The sequence below is a fragment of the Plectropomus leopardus genome, chromosome 9, assembly GCF_026936395.1.
Source record: "Plectropomus leopardus strain MGB_pleo_1.0 chromosome 9, ASM2693639v1, whole genome shotgun sequence".
In the NCBI taxonomy this organism is placed as follows: Eukaryota; Metazoa; Chordata; class Actinopteri; order Perciformes; family Serranidae; genus Plectropomus; species Plectropomus leopardus.
In genome coordinates, this window is record NC_142184.1 from 3706406 (window position 1) to 3730474 (window position 24069).

General features: G+C 39.1%; 1 protein-coding gene across 2 annotated transcripts in view; it reads left to right on the forward strand.

Moving 5' to 3' along the window:
- The window catches only part of oprl1 (opiate receptor-like 1), a 227766-nt gene that overhangs the window by 169197 nt on the left and 34500 nt on the right, over nucleotides 1-24069 (forward strand). For both annotated transcript variants that reach the window (XM_088081709.1, XM_042491602.2), the window contains one exon: nucleotides 23193-23280. In XM_088081709.1, the coding sequence (XP_087937835.1) occupies nucleotides 23193-23280 (88 nt within the window). The remainder of the gene's footprint in view (nucleotides 1-23192; nucleotides 23281-24069) is intronic.

Here is a 24069-nt window from a genome sequence, read left to right on the forward strand (position 1 = left end):
ATTATCCCCCTCTTCTGCCTCCGTATGTCTTTTTTTAAATGCTTACAATGGCCCCAATACACTGTTGTACTAATCGACTGAAATGCTTATACAGATTTGCAGTGTAGCTACTTGTAATTTGGAATTTTCTGTTCCATGTTCAACAGCAGAAAAGAAATAAGCAGGCTTGCTCAGCTCAGCAGTGTCTGAGGTGAGCAGCTAGAGCCGACAGCGAGGGAGAGGTGGAGAGAAAATTGAGTGTGGTTGAGAACAAAGATCTGAGGTGAGAGGGTGCTTTAATGGCTCCAGATACTATCCTATAACACAAAGGTCACAGGTTTGTTCACCTGCCGCTGCCAGGTCTTCATCAACAACCTTGATGAGGCCCTTTACCTCCCCGCGGCTGACAAAAGCCTCGGCTGTAAAGTCCGCGGGCGTTGAAAGGTTTTTGCGATAATGCACAATATTTGCCAGGAGACAGCAGTCAGCAATCATGAGGCCGGCCTTCTAATGCTTCTGGCAGAGCTTTGAGCGAGGCTGGCCTGCTGGCAGCGGCAATGAAAAGGCTGTCAAATGAGGAGATGCCGGATGACCAAGCGCACTCACACCCTGAACCCAGATTTATAGAAAAATCATTCATTATTTACAGGCTACCGAGGGCCGTCGCTGAGCGCATACTGCACTGCTGTGTGGGAGGGAGGTGTTGCATGAATCTAAGTGTCTGTATGTGTATGTGAGTGTGTGTGTGCACATTCACACACACAGCTGCTGACAGTGGCAGAAACTGTGACAGAATGGCAGGTGGGGCTCTAATGAACCTACAGCGGGTACAGCGTCCTTAGATCTCAGTTCGTTATTCTCTTTTCAAGATAATGAGACCAGCGTTGCACTTCCTTTATGCATGATGGAGTGCATGTGCAGAAGAGAAAGTCTGTATCTGTGTAAAGGTCCTCCCAGGCCCCCTTTGTTTCTAATAACTGAAGGTCTAAATTATAATCAGGTTTGGGTGTCAATGTGTCTCATAGTGGAGTAGATCAGAGTGAAGTTGCTATCAGCTTGTTGCATCAGAAACATTGCAGAAGGAAACTGTGTTTTTTGAGGCGAGATGGTGAGTGCGGACTGTGAATTGCAGAAAGGACATACCGTATATTGGTGCTCTTTTGGACAGCAGCTGCTTGTTAATTGGTGGCACATCAAACTGCTGCCAGTATTGGTGTTCTCTCTCTATTAGTTCTCTCACTGCTGGGGTAAAATTATCCTCGGGTCCATTTCATACTGTCCTTCACGCCCCTTAAGAGTTTTTAAAACTGTGAACTGTTAATTCACTAAGTCAACGAGTGCTGGGGCGATAATTCAATATGATTTTTCAATGACTTTGAGTGCAATCTGCTATTAGATACAAATGGATCCACATGCGAAAAGTAGCTCGTGTTAGAAGGATTGTGAAGCCGTCTAACGTTTCAAGCCAGCAGCTCTTCCTCTGACTACAGATAAACAAAGAGTTTCCATCTTAAATACCCATGATGCCTGTAGTGTATATCCCGATTATTATTAAGCCCATGTTAATCCGTTATTATTGTCTAGAAAGGGCTGCTGATGCGTTTGCTATATGTCTGCCACTGTGTTAAACATCATACTGGTCGTGCCTCTTGGGTCCGACAATGTCTGCATGCTCCTTAAAATCACACACTGGAACGAAATGATGCCACTGTTGTTGGTTCTGTTTAAAAATGCAAAAGAGGCACAAAAAAGGTTCTTTGTAGCAGCTCTTTTGCGTAATCGCTGCGTAAAAAGGGCTATTTATAATTAAATAACAGTAAAAAAAAAAAATGCATTATACTGAAACATACTAGGTCTAGATGTACATATAAAGTGCAAAATAGATAGGTTATTGGTATATATACAAAGTGAAAAATAACAGCATTTATACAAATCATGTATTCTCCAAAAGTTAAGTACTCCATAAAGGAGGGGCCCCCTCTTAACACTGCCAAGGTTTGAAGTTTCATCTGCTGTTTGGAGGCTGGCATTAACTCTGCATGCACTGTGGATAAAAGCAGCAACAAATTGACATATTACACCACAACAATTCACTAAGAAGTCATTTATCTGAGCCAGGGGCGGATTTAAAGATTAAAAGATGCTGAAGTCCTTTTAGCCAATGATTTGAAAACCTCTGCAGCCAATTTTCTGGTGAATTACTTTGCTGATTGCAGATCAACAACCATTTAGAAAAGCAGGTTCATGCAGTCTAGCGTGCATTAATTTTTATAGTAAGAAAAACATCTGTTCTCCATCATTGGCTTTAAAATGTTAAACAGTAAGTGTGAAGTAATTCAGGCAAAGTGAGACTGCCAGCTACAATAATAACGTCCATTCAGTCCACTCAGTACTATGAAATAAACCAGTGATTAGTCAAGACATTTTGTTATTTATTTTGAAGGTCGAACATGTTTGATTTACTGCCTTTCTTTAATTCACAGTAGCAGCTTTCAAATGTTTAACAGAAAGCCCTTTTGTGAGACTAAAATTAATCAAATTTACACTGTTTAAATGTCCTTGAGCAAAATAACTCATTTAAATTCACCGCTGATAGTAATGGTAGAGTCATCAATACTTTGAAAATGATGACTTTTCCAGTCAGTGTGATCATACTGCTTCAATCTATGAGCAATGTTAAAATCTTTTATCAGATCTGTGAATGTCTGATTGTCTGACCTCTTGTCTTGCTCAGTCTGTTGTTGTTGAATCAGCCCAGATCGTAAATAACTCTGAGAGAAAATGTGTCAATGATAGAAATGAGGGTCAGACTGTGATGAAAATCCCCGGTTGTTAAGAAAAATAAATTTCCTTTCTGAAATAAAATGTGTAAATTGTAGAATATTCACGATGCAGAGAAGGTGACAGAACCTATGAATATTTTATTTACTGAAATGATGAAGTCCAGAATGATAATCTGACAGAATTTCCATTTTGTTTCACTTTATTCATGCGGCATCATATTCATATTAGCTGATTTCTCGATGGAAGGGGCTGTTCACCTTATTTTCTGTTGACACAGAAGCTGCAGTGGTCTTTGACAGCAGAATTAACACTCAGAGTTATTTCTGGACATTGACATCTCATTCACTTTTGCCATTTTACAGTCGCTGTGTTTGTTTATTAGCTACGAAGCTAATAAACAATGCGACAGTCAGACAAATCAGTTTCGCCTCACCCAGCAACTTTCCGTACTTTATTTTAAATCAATCAGCCTCCGAGGCACCTGGAACATAAAACAAACAGTGAGTACAACTAAAATACAGTGCGTTGGTCAAATCTATTTCAAGCATTAGCCGCAATAATCGGTATCAGAGATCTTTGCATTTTAACAACAGGAAACACGGCGGTGAGTTTGGTGACATTGTAGCTATGATTGATGAAACTCAAGAGCAACTATGATTGGTTAAAATTACAGAAAAGTTGTGGTCATTGGACAAATATCCGAGGTTCATAGTGAACTTGTTTCAAGTTCAAATTGTGAACTATGTACAAAGTAGGTAATTTTAATCTTGTGAAATGAACTTTGGCTTAGCTCTTGTGATGTGCACATATGCACAACGCTGAGGTCTGGATCCAGGCGAGATGAAGACAACCCTGATGCTGTCATCTAGGACAGGTGCAATACTCTGCAGCTAATGTCTTCTCGTAAACCAGACACCATCACAGTATGACCAGGTAAAAGAACTGGTGCTGATGATGCATTAATGTGGTCTCCTCAACAAACAAGCGACCAGTTCTTCAATCGCTCCGTCATCCTGAGACCTGATGATTAAAACCAACCAAATCTATTAGCTCAGAGGCGGTTTTACATGCGGAGACATCAAACTGACGACCCCGCTGCAGAGGACACGTTTATTGATTGCCTTTTTCCTCCTTCAGCTTGTGAGCAACTAAACGCATCCTTAATCAAAATATCGTCATTAGGCGCAGTTATAAATTAGCAGCGGGCCTCATTAGGAAACAGTGAGATATGGTCTGTGCTTGGAATAAATCAAGGCTGCTGGCGTACTGCTGATATCATCACCGTAAATTACTTTTTAGATTTTTCAGTTTCCCACAGTGTTTTTTTTTTCCTTTGCACTGAAAAAAAAGTGTTTTCTCACAAAGTGTAAAGTGGAGACCAGAAATTAGAAGTGAAGGGTTTGATTTATATTGTCACCAGTGGACCTTTCTAAACGGATTATTAAACCGCTAATCGTATTTTCTGCTCGATGGCCTCTTCCAACGCCTGCTTCAAACGTTTTCAGATAAACTGTTGGCCGCATAGACGAAATTGTGCTCACATTCTGTCGTTACCTCTGAGAAACTCAATATCCTCAGCTAACCTGATCATTGTTTGCAGACACTCTGCTTTTAGAGGTTTAAGAACTAAATCTGAAGGATTTTTTTTTGACAATGGATGCTTTTGTTATGTCCCAGTCATCTGAAAACAGTCGCTGCCTTTGACAAAGCCACATCTGACACCTCCAGTTCATCCACTCGCCTCGACTTACAGACCAAGAATTAATGGAGCAGCGTTGTCTCTCTGAAGAGAGCGTCGCTCTGTTTTGAAAGTGCTTCCGTCTCTTGGAGCCAAATTCTTTTAAACATCTCAGGTTTGATCATATCGGCTGAAAGTGACTAACTCTCCTTTCCTTCTATGCTGTCTTCTCGTCTAACCCAAAAGAAGATAATTTTTTGCCAAACAAAGATAAGAGAAGACATAAGTATTTCTGTCATTGTTTTGGTATCAGAAAGAGGACAGAAAAGTCTGAAAAATTCCATAAATTCCTTAAAAAAGACAGTGATATTTGAGCGGGAAAGCAGCAGAGTCACAGCTGTGATCCGGTGACGTGAATCTTCGGTGTCCATGCTGAAACTGTACAGACTGTATAGATCTTCTACGTTGCCGGGGGGAGATGTGTGTGAATTATCAATGTTTTACAATTTGTAGCTTCTTTGCAGCAACATCACATTTGAAGCAGTGTTACTGTCATGGCTGGATATGGACGTGGATGTAAACTGCAGTTTGACCGGCTTGGTGGAGGGATACAGTCCCGAGGCGGTAATTCTAGTTTTCTGTATGAATCAATAGCATAACTGTTTCTATTTCTATGAACCTTTTATTGTTGGTTACAACTTCAGTGTTCAATATCCAGTGACCCTGTTCTCAGTCATGAAGAGCGATTAACAGTCCTTACTGGGAATGAAGAGGAAGCATTTACTGCATGTTTCAGCCTTTGTTAAAATGTCTGGGTTATTGTCCTGGAGTAGAAAGAGCATCTAAGGAGGTATGATGAGCCTCCTCTCTCCCTCTCCTCCCATTTTCTTTCACTGCCGTAGCTAACAGCGTCAGGGGAAATTACTTTCAGCCGCTGTTTTTAGAGAATGCACTCGAAGAAAAAGATGTCTCTCTCGCTGACTCCAGTTGGGGTGTTAATATTGATGTGTGTGTGTGTGTGTTTGTGTGTGTGTGTGTGTGTGTGTGTGTGCGTGTGCGTGCGGGCGGGTGGGCGTGCGTGTTTTAAAGACAGAAATCCAAAAGAAGTCAGTGTTGTACACCTAAAATTGCTCCATGAAGAATTACCAGGAGATTGATTTTGGATTTTGTCTACACATAATGTCTTTTGTGGGATACAATCATTTGGCCGCTTGTGTAAAGTTGAAAAACATACAAAAAATAATAAAAGCCATGTTGGAGTTGTTTGGGCTCATTTCCACAGCCAATAAACAGACAAATACAAAAGTGTAACATGCACCCAAAAATATGTAACTTTTTTAGCGTATGCATTAAAAAATAATAACAAAAAGTAAAAAATAGACCCTTTTGGGACTCCATTCAGCATATCAAATTTACTCAAATTGCAATCACAATGGGCACTGTGAAAGTGTAGCGTTGATCGTTACAGTCAACAGGGTCAAACACTCATCCAGGATGGAGCAGAACCAGCGCTGAAAGATTTTTTTGCATCAGTGAAAATCAATCAATCATTAATAACTTCAACAAGAGCTGTTTCAGTAAAATGGTAAGATTAGAAACCAGTCTGGTATTTCTCATTTATGTTAATAATAATTGGTGGTAAGCAATTTCTGAATTGTTTTACTGATGATGGTAAGCTTGAGATTGGTCAATAGTGACTTGGTATTATCAGGTCTAGATTGTTTTCTTTTAAAAGATGTCTTAAAAAGATCTGAAAAAATGGCTGTGTGGAGAAGACTGTGAGTAAGTTATCTGCAAAATGATAAAATCACAGATAAGGAGGCTCAGGAGCTGGAGCCGGTCGTGTACTAATCTGAAGATCGGCAATTTCGATCCCTGATTCCTCAAGTCTGCATAACAAAGTATTTTTGGGCAAGATACTGAACTTCAGGTTTCTCACAGTTGTTTTTCCATCAGTGTGTGAATTCACACTCTGAGTAGCAGGCGGTACCTTGCGTCGTAGCCTCGGCCACCATTGTATGAATGTATATATGAATGTGTGTGTAAATGGGTTAATGTGGCATGTAGTGAAAGAGTGCTCTGAATGGTTGGAAGACTGAAAAGGCGCAATACAAATGCAAGTCCATTTACCAAAAATGGCTGCAGGGAGTGGAGATGTAATTGGCTCATTACATCAGTAAGTTCACTTAAGCGCACTATGGAGAAAAGTGACTGTACGCACATGTCGACTGGCATTAAAGTCATAATGCATATTGGACTTGCTTATCAGGAGAGTCTCTCTGATATATGAAGTTTGGCCATTGAAGAACTTGGCCGACTTATTTGGTTTTTGGAAAATAAGTATGTAAAAAATGGCTGGAGGATTAACCAACTTGTTGAGAAGAGGAACTTTGGATCGTTTTCAAGGCTGTTAATAACATTTGAGAGGTAGGATTTTCTGGCTACCTCCATGGTTCTGTTGTAATTCGCTGCCTCAGTCAGTCTGGAGTTTAGTTCTCCTCCATCTCCTCGCAGCTTTACAGCAGTCCTGTTTTAATTGACTCATGGTGCCAACATTTCTCAGTGGAGCTTTAATCCGGCCAGAGACTATTTTGGTTCTCAGTGGTGCAGTATTTTTCCATCATATTGTACGTAAAAGCAGCCACAAGTTCACCTTAATACTTAATGCAAAGTATTCAGAGCTTTGTGCATCACCGTATGACAGTTTTAGCAATGAAAAGTGCATCCTGTTTACAGTATAATCATCTGTGAGTTTGCTTGCCATGAATGTGTTATTTGTCAGAGTATGAACCATGAGAAGGGTCATTTTCAAAGCTTTTAAAACATGTGCACTGTGGGGGGTGGGGTAAAGGGTTTAATTTAAGGTAAAATATGTAAGAATGTGTGGTTTTCACCCCTCTTTTTCGATGATAAAATGATAATGACTAGTGTAGGTAATTAATTCACACCTGAATGCACACATGTATGGACAGTGGATGCTGCTGCGGTGGAGTGGTTGCACAGATAGATGGATCCATGAGCTGCGATTGCTACCTCGGGATATCATTAGTCCCAGCATGAGTGACTTGCCTCACTATTTGGTGACTTTAAAGCATCAATGGCACCCTGTCTGTTTGATCAGAGGTCATCAATGTTTTTCAGGCTAGGGACTGAAAATACTCTGCTAAATATATTGCATAAAACTGAGTTGTACTTGAAATAATTCTCTGAATATTTTTTTGTCTTCTCTCTATTTCTTGTTGTGACTAAGTCTGCAGCAGTTGTACAATGGCTGGATGGGTTAGCCTCACTCTTTGCATTCGCTGGTGGTTTCTTAGGTGGACAATGTGTTGGGACTCACAATAATACTGGTGCTCTCAGAATAATAATACAGCTAACTGGCCAATATTTGAAAGGGACAGGGGTCGTCATACAGCGGCTGTATGATATCCTACAAAAATGCTCACACAAAGGATCATATGATATCTAACGAGCTAGTGTCCCACAGACGACGTGAAGTATTTGCCGTAAAGTTACATTCTTAACGTAAAGTTATGTAGGTTAGGTTTAAGCAAGTGAAGTTACTGTCATTAGGTTTAGGGAAAGAAACACGATGACAGTGTGCCTTAAAATGTTCTCACGGTCTCCTGGGAAAAGTCCTGTGTTTTGTGACCATTACACTTTTCCAACCTCCACTTTCTTCTTCAGTCCTGTCATGTAATTGTAGCCTTCCCAAATATTTGGGCTAAATACAAATAACAAGCTCATAATTATGTGGAATATAAACAAATGTCGGTGCAATGACGAGAACAGACTGCCAAGATGGCCTTGTTTCATCCACAAGTTGACCTTATTTCTATGTTTCTCTGAATGGATAATCTACAGAAATCTATTTATAAAGGCTGCATATAATCTGCATGATTCATACTTAGCAGATGGTGGTGTCCTTTTGCCTTAATGGTAAAATCAGAGGCTCATTTTTACTTTTCAGGAAGAAATCCCTGTGTTTTGTGACCCATCTACCTGAGCGTATTGGTAATGTGATTGCAGCCTTCCCAAAAATGTGGGCTATACACAAATGAATGTCTCATGATTACATGGGATGTGTATGAAGTTTGGTGCACTATTTTACATTGGAAAATGTACCAAGTACATGAGTACAACCTGTGTAACAATACATGCTCACAAACATGCTAATATCCCCAACTGTCTAGATTCAGCTCTAAAATGTTTGATCAACCTAACCTAGACCTGATGGGCATTGAAATACATGACTGAGATTTTGGCTTTGCTTCATGTGATTTTGGATCAGTGAGGATATGAAAGGACCCACGTTGAGTCAAAACATGCAGAGCTGTAGCAAACAAGAGAGTGTAATCGTTTTCAAGCTCTTTCGACACACCAGGTCTTCTGAGCTCTTGTTTGGATTCTTAAAGTGCTTTATGGGAACTACATGACCCTCCTGGATCAGCACTTGTAAGTAAGATGTCAGGAGTGAAGAGCTTGAAAAGCCTGATACCTCATCTCTTTGACACCCTTCTGTTCAATATCAACCTCCTTCACAGGCTTTCTTGAGCTCCTGTCTGAGGATGAAAAAAGAAACATGTTCTCAGGTCTTTGCTTTCCTTTGATTGCAGCTCTTTGTCACTGTTTCTCACTCTGGCACTTACAAACTGCAGGGTCACTGGGATATTTCTATTTTCAAGGTTTTATAGTTTGTCATCACCTCTGCAATTATGTACTTGTAATGTTGATATGAAAGGAAATTAAGATAAGGTCTTGTTGTGCATCTTTTGATTGCTGCTCATGATGAGTGCTTTAGAGTCTAATTTGAAAGAGGAAGGATGGGAGGATCTCTCTGTTTAGTGTGATGGACTTAGTGCAGACGTGTGGCCTGAGAGTGGTGCAAAAGGTCAAGGTCACCAAAAGCACTTAGAAATTTTTAACTAAATTCTGGAATTGAATTTTTGCACTTTTCTATCCATTACTGTTATGCAAATATTATGTACGTATTTGTTCGTAGAGATACATAGTAGGTTGCACCAATTCTCCAGTCAGAAGTCTGCGACCTCAAAGGAATGAAAACAAAAGACAAATGATAATGAAGAGTACCCCAAAGAGTGGCAGTACAGTTTGAAACAACTTATTTCACAGCACTGTGCTCTAAAAAGAAGCCAGGTAACAGCCTTGTGTGTATGAGCTTCTTAAAGCCATCCAGAGATGACAAAGAGAGATTGCATTGGCATATTACAGTACGTCTTGATTGTATTTTTATATTTTTTTTGCTGAAGGGACCTACTACATTTAGCTGCATTTACCTCTAATCAATACACCAACTCTTCTACCTCCCCCGACCGTAAAAACTCTTGAAATCTTAAAAACTTTTGAAAAGAGGTGAAAAGAAAAACAGAAAAAGCCAACCAAAGTTAGCCACAGCTTTCCAGCATCATTATGCACACAACTGCATACTTGAAGTGTTTCTATATTCAAATCACACTCAGGGTTAGGGTTAGGTATTATGCTTAACACAATGCGTACAATACCTCTTTTGGTTGCCAAAAAGCAAAAGGCGGCTCCGAAGGCATTCATGATTGAATTCCAAAAGTGCTTATGTTAAAATTGGAATAACTGTAATCCTCACAATACATGCCAACAGTCTGAATCTCCTGCTCAACATCAGCATACATGTTTCCATAATCCCTCTTGCTGCATGCTCAAATCCCCTTTTAACAAGGCAAAGATAATCATACATCCACTGGATTGCTTTCTGAGACTCTTACAGACCTTGAAGAATAGAGCTGATGGGGTCACCATGAGGAGGAGAGCTACATAATAACAATGCTCGTACCTTTGCCGCAGCTGGTGGCCATTGATTGGATGGTGTGATTGCTATTGAGAAAGGCATTCCTTCAAGAGCTCTTCCTTCTGAAGATGCACAGGGCTTACACTGTAGAAAGACACTGATAAATGGGTCCTTGTGCATCTCTGCCGTTAGAGCACGGAGGGAGGGAGCGGATGAGACAGTAAGAGACAAAGGATTTATTGTAAAAGTCACATTTATCCAACAGATTTAGCAGAACTGAAGGGCTCTGCTCTCTAATGATGCATTTGGGAGACAGTAACACCTTATACCTCTTGAACTGCCCTTTAATGTATCATAGAAGTTCAACGTTGGGGTTCATTTTACTGCTAACCGACATTTTTTGTCAGTGTTTCAAGTGCTGGCAGTCCAGTTTTGGAATGAAACTGTTGTTGCTTAAATCCTTTCTGTCCTAGTAGAGCACAGGTAATCCAAAATTCTTCTTCAGCACACTTGGTTTTGGGCAACTTTCTACATTTCCTCCCAGGTGTTTATTTACTGCCAACTGTTCAGGTCTCTTTTCTCTTCCGTTTTTTGTTTCATGTTAGAGTCTGTCTGGTTACCATTGGTTGGATACACTTTGATTGCTTTGTAGGGAGTCTTGATCTTGTGTTTAATGTATGCAGTGTCAATAAGGGTATGGATCTGTCAAAAAATTACTTTGACACATTACACTGGTGTTCATTTCCTATTTCTTATTCTCAGTAAATGTTTGCTTCTTATAATCATGACCGCAACCCTTCTCTTACCTTAGCCAAGTAGTTCTTCTTTCACTCGTGATCATGATTGTTGACAATACAATCTCCATTTTAGTGAGAGATATACTTGCTTTCAGCTACTTTTTTATGTGCACTTAATGCGTGCCTTGCGTATTCTGCGTGTGTTTTGAGCGTGGATTGTGCATGTCCCTTGGAAGTTGATGCTACACGGTGCAAGATACAATATGCACTTGAACAGCAGGGGCAGTGATGCACCCAGACTGCAACAGCATCTCTGTTGCTTTTTGTACCTCAGAATTAACAATATAGTAGCCTCCTTGAGTGTTGCCATTTTTATTGTTTACATCATGCAAATTTGGAAGTTTTCTATAGTCTGAGTTTTCTCTGAAGCCTCCACCAACACGCACAGTACACAGGCAAGTATGCAAAAACTGCATTCATGATGCAGCCGGTTCCCTATGCAAATGCATGAGTATGGAGATTGTATATCTTTGGTCTCACACCATTTTTCTGGAGCTTTGACCGTGAGAAAAGGTCATTTGTAAGCAGATTGAGCATGTTCAGTTGCATTGCCTAAACTTCAAACTGTTCTAAGCATTTTTCACTTTTCCACGTTGTCTCAAATGTTGGTAGTTCATTCTTAATCTTTGAATCAGCACTTAACATATCAAGGACTGCAACTAACCAAACTGGATTAGATCCCTCAAAATTTAAATAAAAAGTTCTCGACATTCACAGCTGGTAGCTCTATGTGTTGGCGTCATACCAAAAGCTTTTCCATCTATGAGGCTGAAAGAGGAGTGTGGGCAAACACTCCTTTCACTGTGATCACATTTAACTCCTCCTTGTATCATTCTGTTTGTTGGGTCAGATCTGCGTCACATGGTCTGCTTTTGTGCTGCAAGTTACAGCTGCATTTTGAAAAGAGGTTTTTTGATTATTTCACAGCAGAGGTTATGGTGTTATTCATGCCGTGATGAAGAATTCATCTGCAGTGAAGGTCATGTTTCATTGTCTTTCTATGTGTGTTTTTATTCCTTTGTTTTCAGATCAACAGGCGTGCTGGCAGCAAACGGACACAGATATGCAGAGCTTTGAAAGTAGATGGCTGAAAGCATTTTGTGAGAAGCCTGATGAGAGGTTTTGCCTTTGTCAAAGTCTCACAGCCCAATGGGCGAAACATTGTTTTCATCCATGAAAGGCTAAAAATGTGATTCAAAAAAACATTTTTTAAAATTGCTGTCACTGATAAGCAGTGGGTTTTAGTGGTTTGCTCCCTGCTCAATGAGCCTTAATGGAAAACAGGAGCGCTAACTCTCACCCACCTCCATTTTTAGTGAAATTTCAAATTGGTAAACTTCAACCAGCTAAACTTTCAGATCCGAGGAAAACCACGCTTTTTCCATGATGCAAAAAGCACCAAACTCTTTTTTCAGCTGCTGATTATATGACTCTATGAAAAGCTCTTGGATTTAGCAGAATTTATCATTGTTCAGGATGCACTGTTGCAGATTGCAGTCAATTATGATGCATCTGACACTTACATAATGTAAAATCTGTCTAATATAACTCTTGTCTGACTAGCAGAAATAATCTGACATCTCCAAAAGTTATTAGTATTGCTTACAGTATAGTGTCATCACATTCTGTCCTTCCTCTCAGGTGTTATGCGTACATAACTTTCTTCAGAGTTATGTCCATTCTGCCTGTTTAGAAATCCAGCGTTTATATTTCCCACTCGTTCTTGTTTTTTGTTTAAGCATCACTCAACTTTTGCAGGACACATTATTTTGTACTGCTCTCATGTCAGAAGCTAGAGCCAGTTAGCTTAGCTTAGTATTAAGACTGGAAACAGGGAAAAAAATCTGACCAGGCTTTGTCCAAAGTCCAAAAATGTAATTCAGCAAAGTTAAGTGATTAACATGTTGGATCTAATTTGTTAAATTTACACATAAACAGGCATGTTAGAAGCTTTTTGTCACGCACGACTAAAATCACTGCAGCTGGTCATCAAGGAGTGTAATTCCTAATAAAACGTCATTTTCTTGTTTTTACATATCGGTGTACAGATATATTTAGATTAGCAAAGTTTAACAGGGTGTTAGAATACTTTTTTCAACATTGAAGAGAGCCAGTCCAACTATTTCCATTGATGCTAAAATAATCAGATTACCTCCTGCCTCAAGTGCTGTGCCTAACACACGGGCATGAGTGAAGTATCAATCTTCACATCTCACTCAGCAGGAACACAAATAGTTTTTTTTCCTAAAATGATGAACTATTCATTTAAGCCAACTTTCAGATCCTCAAGAAAAAAGTGGAGTGTCAGAGGATATGAAATAAGTAAGCTCCAAGTAATAATAGATAATGCAGTCTTTTTCTTTGAATGAAAGCACTGAGTGTCCTTCTGTCATTTCCTGTCGTTTCCTGTTATAATGCTATCGCTCCTATCATCAAGCGCCAGCAATAAGCAATACTCACTTTTCCAGCTTCTTAAATTAGGAAGGGCCAACACTGACCTATCTGTAGAGAAAAGGTCAAGATATCAACCTCATTCCTTTGAGTCAAACAGAAAATGTGAAAAGCATCTCTGCTTGTGCAACAGGAAACAGTTGGATCACAAATATGAAACACACAGTATTTCATATGCTGGATTTAGGCTGTTGTGGAAAAAATACATTCAGTTATGAAGCACTTATTTCCCTCAAAATGTCACAGATGATTACCTCAATTTTGTACTTTGTAGTGTGGTAGTCTGACACAGTTATTTAGGTGTTATGTCTTATCAAATGGTCCCTTCAAATTTCAATGTGACCAGGTACACCCATAACACACACACACACACACACACACACACACACACACACACACACACACACACACACACACAAATGCCTATTTCACAGCTTAAAGTCACACACACACTTGTGCCAGCGCGTGACAGCTCGTTGAAGCCGACACAGTGCAGACCGGCAGTTTGTGAATATTTCAAAGTGATTATTAATATTTGAAACGGAACAGCGCAGCGGATGAAAGAGTCATCAGATAGACCCCTTTCATCCTCCTTCTTCCTCCCTCCGTTAATGGAGAGAAGAAGCGGAGTGAGAAACGGAGAGAAAGAAAATTCTGTCAGAGATGCACACGAGAAGAGGTGAAGAAAGGAGGGAGGAGAGTGATGGAAGACAGTGAGAATGAGCCTCGGATAGTACTGGTTTCATGAAGTCAGAAGGACAACATCATCTGCAAAGAATGAATCACACAAGTTCTATGTAGCCTTTATACATAGATTTCTATAGATTATCCTTTCAGAGAAACACCAAAATAAGGTCAATTGTTGGATGAAACAAGGTCTTCTGGACATGATGTTCTCATGCACTGTGTGTATGTTTTCCTACAAAAGGTAAAGCACCAAAATTTATACACATTCCACATAATCGTGACCCAGTAATGTAAGTGTAACCCATGCATTTGGGAAGGCTGTGATCAGATGGTGAGTCTTAACAAATGGCGTTACTGCTGCTATGGTGCAGCGAATTTCAATTTTTCATCATGACATAGCAAATTGTTGTAACTCCACTTTGCGTTGTTCAGTCTGCCCCAGATTTCACATACTGAGTAAGAGTCCGGGCCTGAAGACATCTACATGGCCATATTGACTCAGAGTCAAAGCGCCACCTACTGACAGCAAGAAGCGGGTCTTAAATTTACATGAAATTTGCATTGTGAGGTCTACACGATACACAGCAACACGGCTTAATTGTTGTGTTTTCTACCACCAAATAGTAGACACAAAAAGTGATACACACACTAACACCGTTCACTACACACAGGAAGTGATGTCTGTGTTGTGCACACAGTGCCTGATGGACACGTAAATGCACATCTACCAGCATCCCACCAGCACCGAGCACCCGTTCATTGCTGCGCACAGCTTTACTTGTATTCACATTGAGATATATATTTTTAGTGTCAGACTCACTCCCTATATGACTGTTGGAGATGGGAAGCCTTTTTTTTGCTGTTTTGATCTGAGAACTACTTTGAAATCATACACACATTTTTGTCTGATGGTCACTGCTTTCAGCTGAAGCCGAGGTTGATTTTAGATGTTTGTTGTGATCTTTTATTTGTCTGCCATCTCATTTTTTATTTAGACTGCTGTTTCATGTCTCTTTTAGGCATTATGACTCACCCTGCAATGTGTTTTTGTGTGGAGGCTACTTACTTTTAATACTTTTTCACATAAAAGAACGTTTGATGAAAAGTGGTCCCTGTAGGTCGGAGGCTGGGTTGGTGGATGGGCCACAAAACACAAACTTTCCCCAGGAGACGGATGTTGGGAACAGTGTGAATTCTGAGTAAAGTTTGAGTCATTTTAAGGTTTGTCATCACCATGTTTCTTTCACTAAACCTAACCCAGTAACTTTATGTTAAGTACCTATCTTTACGTCAGTAGTTGGGCTGAATTTGTAGGATATCAGATGAAGCGTTGCATGAGGATAAATTGTTCTTGATTTTTAGGTCAGAAAGTCTATAAACATCACACGGTCAAAACCCTTCACTGAACTTTAACTTTTCATTGTGGGCCATCTCGCCCCCTTTTCCTACATGGTCACCTCTGTTCTTTACTTTTTGAATTTGAGTTTCTGTTCTTTTAATTTGAATTTGAATTTTTTGAATCTCCTTTCTTTTTTGTTTTCAGTGTGTTATGTAAAAACACATCCAGTTGATTTATTGCATAAAATGTGCCACGCAGATGAATTTGCATTGCCTAGAAAAAGACGAATGAGGTCTCACAAATACCAACATGCATCATAAATTAGATTTTTTTTTTTTCCATCATACATGACGGGATCGTTTCACCAACATCTTAATTACAACCTGACACTGTCGAGTGCCTAAAGCCTGGCATCTTTTACTTATTGTTTTGTCGGGCATAATTTTAGATGGTATTTAATTTTTTCAAAGTTTGTGTATGGCTGCTGGAGTTAAATAGAATAGAAATAGAAATTGTTCTAAAAAGGTTTTGCATTGGCACTTAAGGTCTAAAGGGTCAAGTCATTGCACGTTGCACTTTTCCATTGATCAAAAGTTGGTGGTAATATGTTAAGATATGCTGCAATGTGCCACCAAAGGTAAAAATGTAGAGGACTACAAGCTGGTAAACATGGGAGTAAACTATGCTGTATTTGAAATACTTGAAAATCAGCTTTGCTATTGCTTAATGAGAAATTAAATATACTCAAAAGGGTTGTTAGACCTCAAGGATACACACAATGAACCGAAACATGTTTGCTTACAAGGGAACTCCACAGGGCCCCTTTTAATCCGGTGGTGCTGCGGTTTTACGGATATTCACAACCCACCGACTGACCTAAAATTCCAGTCAGGTCTGTTTGTGTACAGCCGAGGTGCAGTCTAAGTAATGACAGAATTCTGATTATTTTCGTCCGTAATTTGTTTTTGCCGCTCAGCTTGTGATGCTTCCTCTTGTAGATGTGCAGTGTTAATCTCCCTCCTGAGATAAAAAAAAAAAATTGGAAGCACTGTTAGATAAATTACAAAATCTTGACCTCGTAGCTCCCAATTATACACCAAGCAGCACCATACTAAGCACAAATCATTATCTGCCACAAATGTGTTCCCTGAAAGGTTCAAAGGTGTAATCCATTGATTGCATTTATTAATTACAAAATCATAGTTGCATGCAAATAAATGTTAAAGGTGATGAGGAATTGATGAAGATGAACAGCAAGAGAGAAATACGCAATCAAAGGGGGCAAAGAGATAAATAAACAGAAATGAGGGTTACAAAAATACAGAGAAATGTTATTTGGTGCCACTCATCTGATATGACGTGAAATATTATAACAGTGATCAGAGCTGAGCTGGATGCTTCTGAGGAAACAGAAAAAAAGAATTTAGTAGAGGTCAGTGGAAAATTTAGGTGATTTGTCAGGCTTTTCATATCCATATCTATGTTGCTGTTTGTGAGTGGAGGCACAGAGGTGATTTTTATTGTACATGAGAGCTGCAGAACAATACACCTCACATCCGTCATGTTGGAAACTGAATTAGTGAACCGAGTGTGTCTCTCTTTGCATCAGTTTGTTTGGCTGAGTGATGTTATCTGTCTCAGGTGGCACCAGAGAAGAACGCAATTTTCCTGGAAATGAGATTCCCGGTGTCCTTTCTTATAGGCTAAAACAAAAAGAAATTTCATCAAAATGCAGGAAATGAGCCAAAACAACATTAATATGAGTGTGAGGAGTCACACGCAGCCACTTTTGCTTTGAAAGACGACAAAATGAAGTCCGGAGGAAAAGAGCTTTTTCTTTGTGGTCTTGACAGGAATAAACACCTGAAAGGGTCAATTATGATAAAGAGAAATATGATTAATTTCAAGCTTGAATTACTTCAACTGGACCGCAAGTCAGGCTGTTTGTTTCAGGCCGACATGTCACCAGAACTGACCAGTAAACTCAGTGGACATGAAAAAAATGGACATGAATGTGACGTCACCCATTGTTTACTGGACTGCCTTTTGGAATTGGACATTTCGGGCATCGTCTTGGTTTTTTGGAATCGGAAGTGACTCTATATTTGGAGCAGTGGAGGGACGAGGATTTCTGTCATAGACCGTAGTAACGCCTTGCAGACAGCCTGCCACTCAAGCAGCCCGCCCGTAAATGTGCATGACTTTGAGCCTTAATTAAATATAAACTGCTTTATACCCGTTTAGTTGTCATGAATCTTAGCTATAAAGACTGAAAATGTTATTTGTACCAGAGTGTATACTATTTTTTGGAGCCAACCTCAAGTTGACATTTGATAAACTGCAGCATTTGGCACTTCGGCATTTCTCCATTTCTTAGCCGTGGAGGTTGCTGCTTGGTAAATTAAAACCAAAAGCTAATGTTTTATTTTTTTGTTTGTCTGTTTTTGAGGAATTGCAGGTGTGATCACTCCTTGAAGACAGCAGTGAATTCATCAAATATTGATGAATATGAAAATCATCAAAGATGATTAACTGTTGATTAAATTTGATAACCCCGATTGTTCTTTCAAAAGCAAACTAACTAACTCCAATGAAAAAATCAATATTTGACGCTGAGTAAACCGGTGTAATACAAAGAGCAGCAGGATGGAGGGAGGGGTGGTAGTTGGTGGCTAAACCAGCACAGACCTACACGCTAACACGTTTTCCTGTAAAACTGTGATAAAACTGGCAGCTGTAGTTCTCAGCATCCTACTGTCCTTTTACAGTGTCACTACAGTAAATTATTGCCGACAGTATATTACCATTAAATTCATAATACTATTCCTCAGCAGAATGTGAGGTTTACAGTGTACAGTGAAGTTTTTATTATTATTAAAACTGTGCATATTATTTTCCTCATCTTTGGCCTTTTTCAGCACAAATTGCACTGCATTTTTACAGCTTTTTCTTCATTTTACTCCTTATCTTTGAACATTTTTTATGCAAAATTATGCAAAGCACAGTTTTTTAAAGAACTAATGAAATTTTTGAAATTTTACTAATTGAATCACAGCGTGTGAGTGAGAATGGGCTGCAGATACAAAAAGTTAAACTATAATGTATCTGAATTGCAGAAACTATTAAAGCCGACAGTTTCTTCTGTCGACTGTTTTTCCGGCTTTGTTCCGGATTTGTTTCTGTCTTTTTCTTCTGTATTTCTCTTCTTTGTAAAGTGACTTGTCCTCAAAAACACCTTCGTTATCTTGTCATATATTTTCGTATTTGTTTGAACATTTCTTGTTATTACTTCCTGTGATTTTTCAGTATACATGTAAAGACATTCCATCAAAGGAGCAACAGTGATGCAACTCCTGTGACGATTTTGGCTTTAGAGCTGCCCGAAAAATGTCTCTCTGTAGCAGGGCAGTCTGAGAGTATCTCTACATACATACTGTATATACCGACTGCAGCCTGTCTTTGCTCAGGGCTGGCTCTTTGTCCTTCGTTCTCCAGTCCTACCCTCTTTCTTCCTCTCTGATGCTGCCAGGAACCTTGAACTCATAATTGTAATACAATTATAATTCACTGAATGACAAAGAGGAAGAAAGAAAGGATGGGAGAAAGAGAAAATGAGATAGAGCAGGGAACGGGGCTGAATATCAAGAGACGGCTAAAGTCAATAGAGACAGAGAGTGAAAAAAAATTAGCTTTTGAGCTAGAGAGACTGAAGGCCAGAAGACGAGAGAGACGGGAGACAAGACAAGATGTTCTGGAGGAGACAAAAAGACAGATAAAGGTGGTTTTGGGTGGTTTCAGTCCCTGATGTAAAGAGAGGAAAGCTGAACTGCCATGAAATATTCTCTCTGAAGACTTTTCTACTAGTAAGACAGAGCTGGGGGAGGAGGAGGACGAGTTATAGGAGGTAATAAAGATGGTGTTCAGATGGAGGGAGTAAGGAGAGAGGAAACAACGGGATGCCTTTGAAACATGAGCAAATTGTTCAGATTTTTTTTTAAAAAACATTGGGAGAAGGTGTCAAGCTGAGACAGGGCCCAAAAAGTGCCCAAAACAGTAAAAAAAAAATTTTAAAAAGAAATTCAAGTTACAGGCACAAACAAACATAAAAATGACCTACAAAATAAAAGTGCAGATTTTTTTAAAGTGTTTTATTTCATATATTTTTAAAATGTATTTTTCTGTAACATAATTTTAAATATAAAATTATCATACTTATAAATATCATTTTCTAAACAATTTTTGCTATTTTTTTTCTTGACTATTTTAAAATAATCCTCCTTTCTTTTCAAGGTTCCTTGAAAGCATTATCTAGGACAATTTTCGAAACAGTCGCTGCTCACATCAGTGTAATGTCATTTGGACTACAAAAAGAATAAAACACTTTCAAGGTGACTATTCACTAAAATAAAATAACCTGCTTTATTTATGCTGTTTTCTCTGCAATTTGATTTTCAGAGTTAACTTGAGAGCAACAAGTGCCTTTACAAACATACACGTGTAATCCATTACATTACTTAGTAGATCACAGAAAGACGCTTATCTTCTTCAAAGTAAATAAGGTTTTATCTGAATTAATATTATGTAAAGTATGTTTTTCAGCCACCAATTCCTGTTTGTCTTTCTCCTTATGTTCACATTTCTAACTCCAGTTTGCAGCTGTTCTCGAGTATTCTTCAGGTCATTAAGTCTTAGATTTAGTAGCAGGCATTAAGTATCATAAAAGTATTGAAAATATCTTAAATTCAGCATCCTGCAGATGCACCGCAGACAAAAGCAGGAAGGATGAGAGAAATCATAAAGAGCTGAGGGCGTCGAGATGGAAAACAAGTGAAGAGGAGGAAAGATACAGAGAACTCAAAGTTAGAGGAAGGTAATGAGAGGGATGAAAGGATAAAAGACTGAAAGACACAGATGTTGAGATGCAAGGGAATAGATGAGTGAAAGACCTAAAATAAAAAAAGAGGGGTGTTGAGTACATGATCTAAAATTAGAAATGGGGGAGAGGGAAAAAGGACATGAGGAGGAAAAAAGAGGCAGAGGAGGAGACGGAGAGAAAGGATGAAAGAAAGAAGGGGATGTTTCGAGGTAAAAAGAGAAAGTGCAAAAGAGCCCGAGGCCAAACTGAATGAAGGGGGGGAGAGAGGAGGGGGAGAGGGGTGAGGCGGAAACATTTGACTGCAATGCGTTTTTGTTAAGTTTTATTCAGGGCAGCTGAAACAGGAAGAGCCAAAAACCTGCAGTTACAGCAGCAGGTACACACTCAGAAAATGAGTGTTTCTTTTTTTTATGATAGTAGATTGTGTTGTTACAGAGGGTTTTTTTTTTAATTTCTGTCATCATATAAGACTCACGCAAAGTTTTCTGTTGACAGTCATCGCTGCAGAGGCTGAATCCTGATACTTTTCGCCATTATGACCTCAATACAGTTTTATTTTTGCCAGGAGGTCAATAATAAAAGTCAAACACAGTCTGAAGGTAGAAAGTAAACACTTTTATGTATCTGTGTTCAGGTGTGTGAGACCAAAAACATCAAAGCAGAAGGTATCAACCATAAAGAAAGTAATTTGAGTGAGACAAGCCAGCGAGATGAAATAAAAATAAGGGGAACCCTCGGGGCAAAGCAGACGCTGGACCGTCAGACCCAGAATACCCCCTCCAGTCAACCAGCAGATAACAGAACTAAACTTGGCAGAAACAAAACCACAGAAACAACACGACCAAGCAAAGTAGCAACACAAACCACAGGGTAACATCAGGCTGCTGCTGAGCCCGTACCCGACCGAAACCGCCTCACCTCAGAGGAGGACGGATCAAAGAGCAGTAGAGGGGGAACTCAACCTTCCTGCAGTGTCAAAATGAGCTTAAAATATCAACCTAGCACACGCGACATCGTATTTGTCCTTTCAATTTGCTAAAAAATTTCTACCCACTCCACCAAGTTGATTGCCTAATGTGGCAGAATGACAAGAAACGACGTTTCTTGGTAAAAATAGCAATGAGTGCAACGAGTGCCACACAGGGACATCGCAGATTGTCTTCAGATCTCTTCACTCCTTTCTTCAAATCCTGGAAAAACCAGTATGTTGCCATGGCTGTGCATCAGTCTGGACTTAATAGGACGTTAGATTCAGGCTGTAGACTGCATAAATAATGGACGTAGCTACCGTGACGTGACCCTCTGTTTTGTTTTTTTTCTTGCCAGAAGTGACCATATTTTACCACAGACACCTGCTGCTATCTTAGTGAGGATGCTCCAGTAGTTCACTATCAAAATAGTAATGCTGTTTTTCACTAGCCAAAAAAAAAAGGCTTTATACTGTAAAAATGTACTTCCCAAAGTGTGCTTACTGTAGATACTGAACATCCGACACCTTCAAGAGTCTTTTAGTACGACCAAATGCTGAACAAGACAAGACTATCTGTTTCTGCTTTAGATGTGTGTACAAGCACTGCATTTGTTAGTAATAGTCGTATCACTATCATTATCTGGGTAAGATGAGCCGAATGTTTTTTCGTAATCAGTCCTCTTTTCGTCTTACTTATTTCTGTTTGTTGTTTTTTTTTTTTAAATTATACAACTAAGAAATCACGGTCATTTAAGTCAGCCGTGGTGGGGAGGGTAGGGTTAACTTTCCGTCTAGAGTATCCATACTGGCAAAATTTGTAAAACAAGGGCACACGTACATGTAAATAGGATTTATTATTTTAGGCAGTTTAAACATATAACTGTTAAGCTTTCATGAACTGAGAACATGCTGAATTAGCGACAGCTTCGCCTATACTCTGTGCAATAATTTAAATGTGAAAAAATTTGATGTAACCGACTTTGGCGCCATGCTACAGACTTGATTTTAATGACCTCATAAAACTTTCAATCCTACTACCCTTAGGACAGACTTTTTAAGCCATGGTTAGGATCTATGAATAGCTATTTATGTGTTTTAATCATTTCAACAGCTCAGTATTCTGAAGTGTGATATATGTGCTTTTACTGGGCTTTCAAGCTGTTAATATTTGACTAATTACCTTTTTTTAAAGGTACCCTGGGAGGTTATTTAAGGTTCCTTTCTTTCTATTATTCTATTATTTTTGTTTTGTTTCTATTTTTGTATTTAGTTTTTCGATATATTTTTGCTGAAAAAATGTTTAACAGAAGAATTAACATCAATTTCAACCTTTGGAGACAACAATCTATGTAGCACTTGTGATTAGGCTTTGGCTCATGTGATGTTACTTTCAACTGTTTGATCTAACTAAAGACAAAAGCATATAATTCAGACCTGAAAATAAAAGCCTTAAAACTCCGCTTGTAGCCACCTGAGCACCGCTGGTGAAGATGAACACCACTGGTCATCATGCGTCTTAACAATGTTCTCACTAAATTTAATTCTAACTGGCAACCAGCAATTTTAGCAGCAGCACCAAAGAAAGACTCTATGCTTTCAGATGTTACGAAGCACCTGCATCCCCACAGAGTTTGTTATGTTGACTGCAGAATGGGCTGCAGACGCTTGATCACAGTGTGTGTGTGTGTGTGTGTGTGTGTGTGTGTGTGTGTGTGTGTGTGTGTGTGTGTGTGTGTGTGTGTGTGTGTGTGTGTGTGTGTGTGTGTGTGTGTGTGTGTGGACTACAGTAAAATGAGCTGCATTCTTATTTGACTGAACTTTTGTTTTTCTGTGCTTCTTCTCTCCTCAGATACACCAAGATGAAAACGGCCACCAACATCTACATCTTTAACCTGGCTCTGGCTGACTCTTTGTTTCTGGCTACTTTACCTTTCCAGGTATGACTCACTAATGACACATAATGCAACAGATTACAAAAAAGGGGTGGGCGATATATTGAATATTCTTGTGGTATTGTGGGTTGTTCCACGTGTGATATATAAAATCATTATATAGCCAACATAGAGTATAATTAGTTATGTAATTTTATAATTCAATGGCTCAGGTTCTCTCGCTGCTCTACAGCTCTCTGCCTCTCACAGACACACACACACAAAAAGCAGGGCTTTTGCAGAGCTCCAGACTATGACAGACAGAGCACCTCTATGACTTGCAAACACTATTAATATCTGAACTGGAGCTAAGTTTAACAGCGCTGTGGTCCAGAAAACTATACTTATAATTCTCTTAATTCTACAATTATTGTTTTATTGTTGTTTTTGTTATTGTTGTTATTATTGTTATTGTTTTTGGTAGTTTTTTTACTTTTCTGTGCTTATTTTTAAGTGATTTTCTCGTAGTTCTTCAATTAATTCTTCCTATTTTTTGGGCCATTCCTGATTAAGTTGTTCATTGCCATGTTTTTGAAAGAAATAAAGCTAATTTCTTGAGGTTTCAGAGTGTAAATGGATGTAAGAGGCCTTTTTTAATGGCTGATTTACTAAGGATGATTTGTGGAAGATTACTGGAAGATGGATAATATGTTTTACATTTCTCTGTAAATCAACTTATATGTATTGTTTTAAAATAAGATTTTTAAAAAATGGATGTTACAAGGACTTCAGCAGCCATTGGTTGGTTATCAGGTTTTATGCTTCACCGCACTGATTTGTTTTCACCCAACTGTC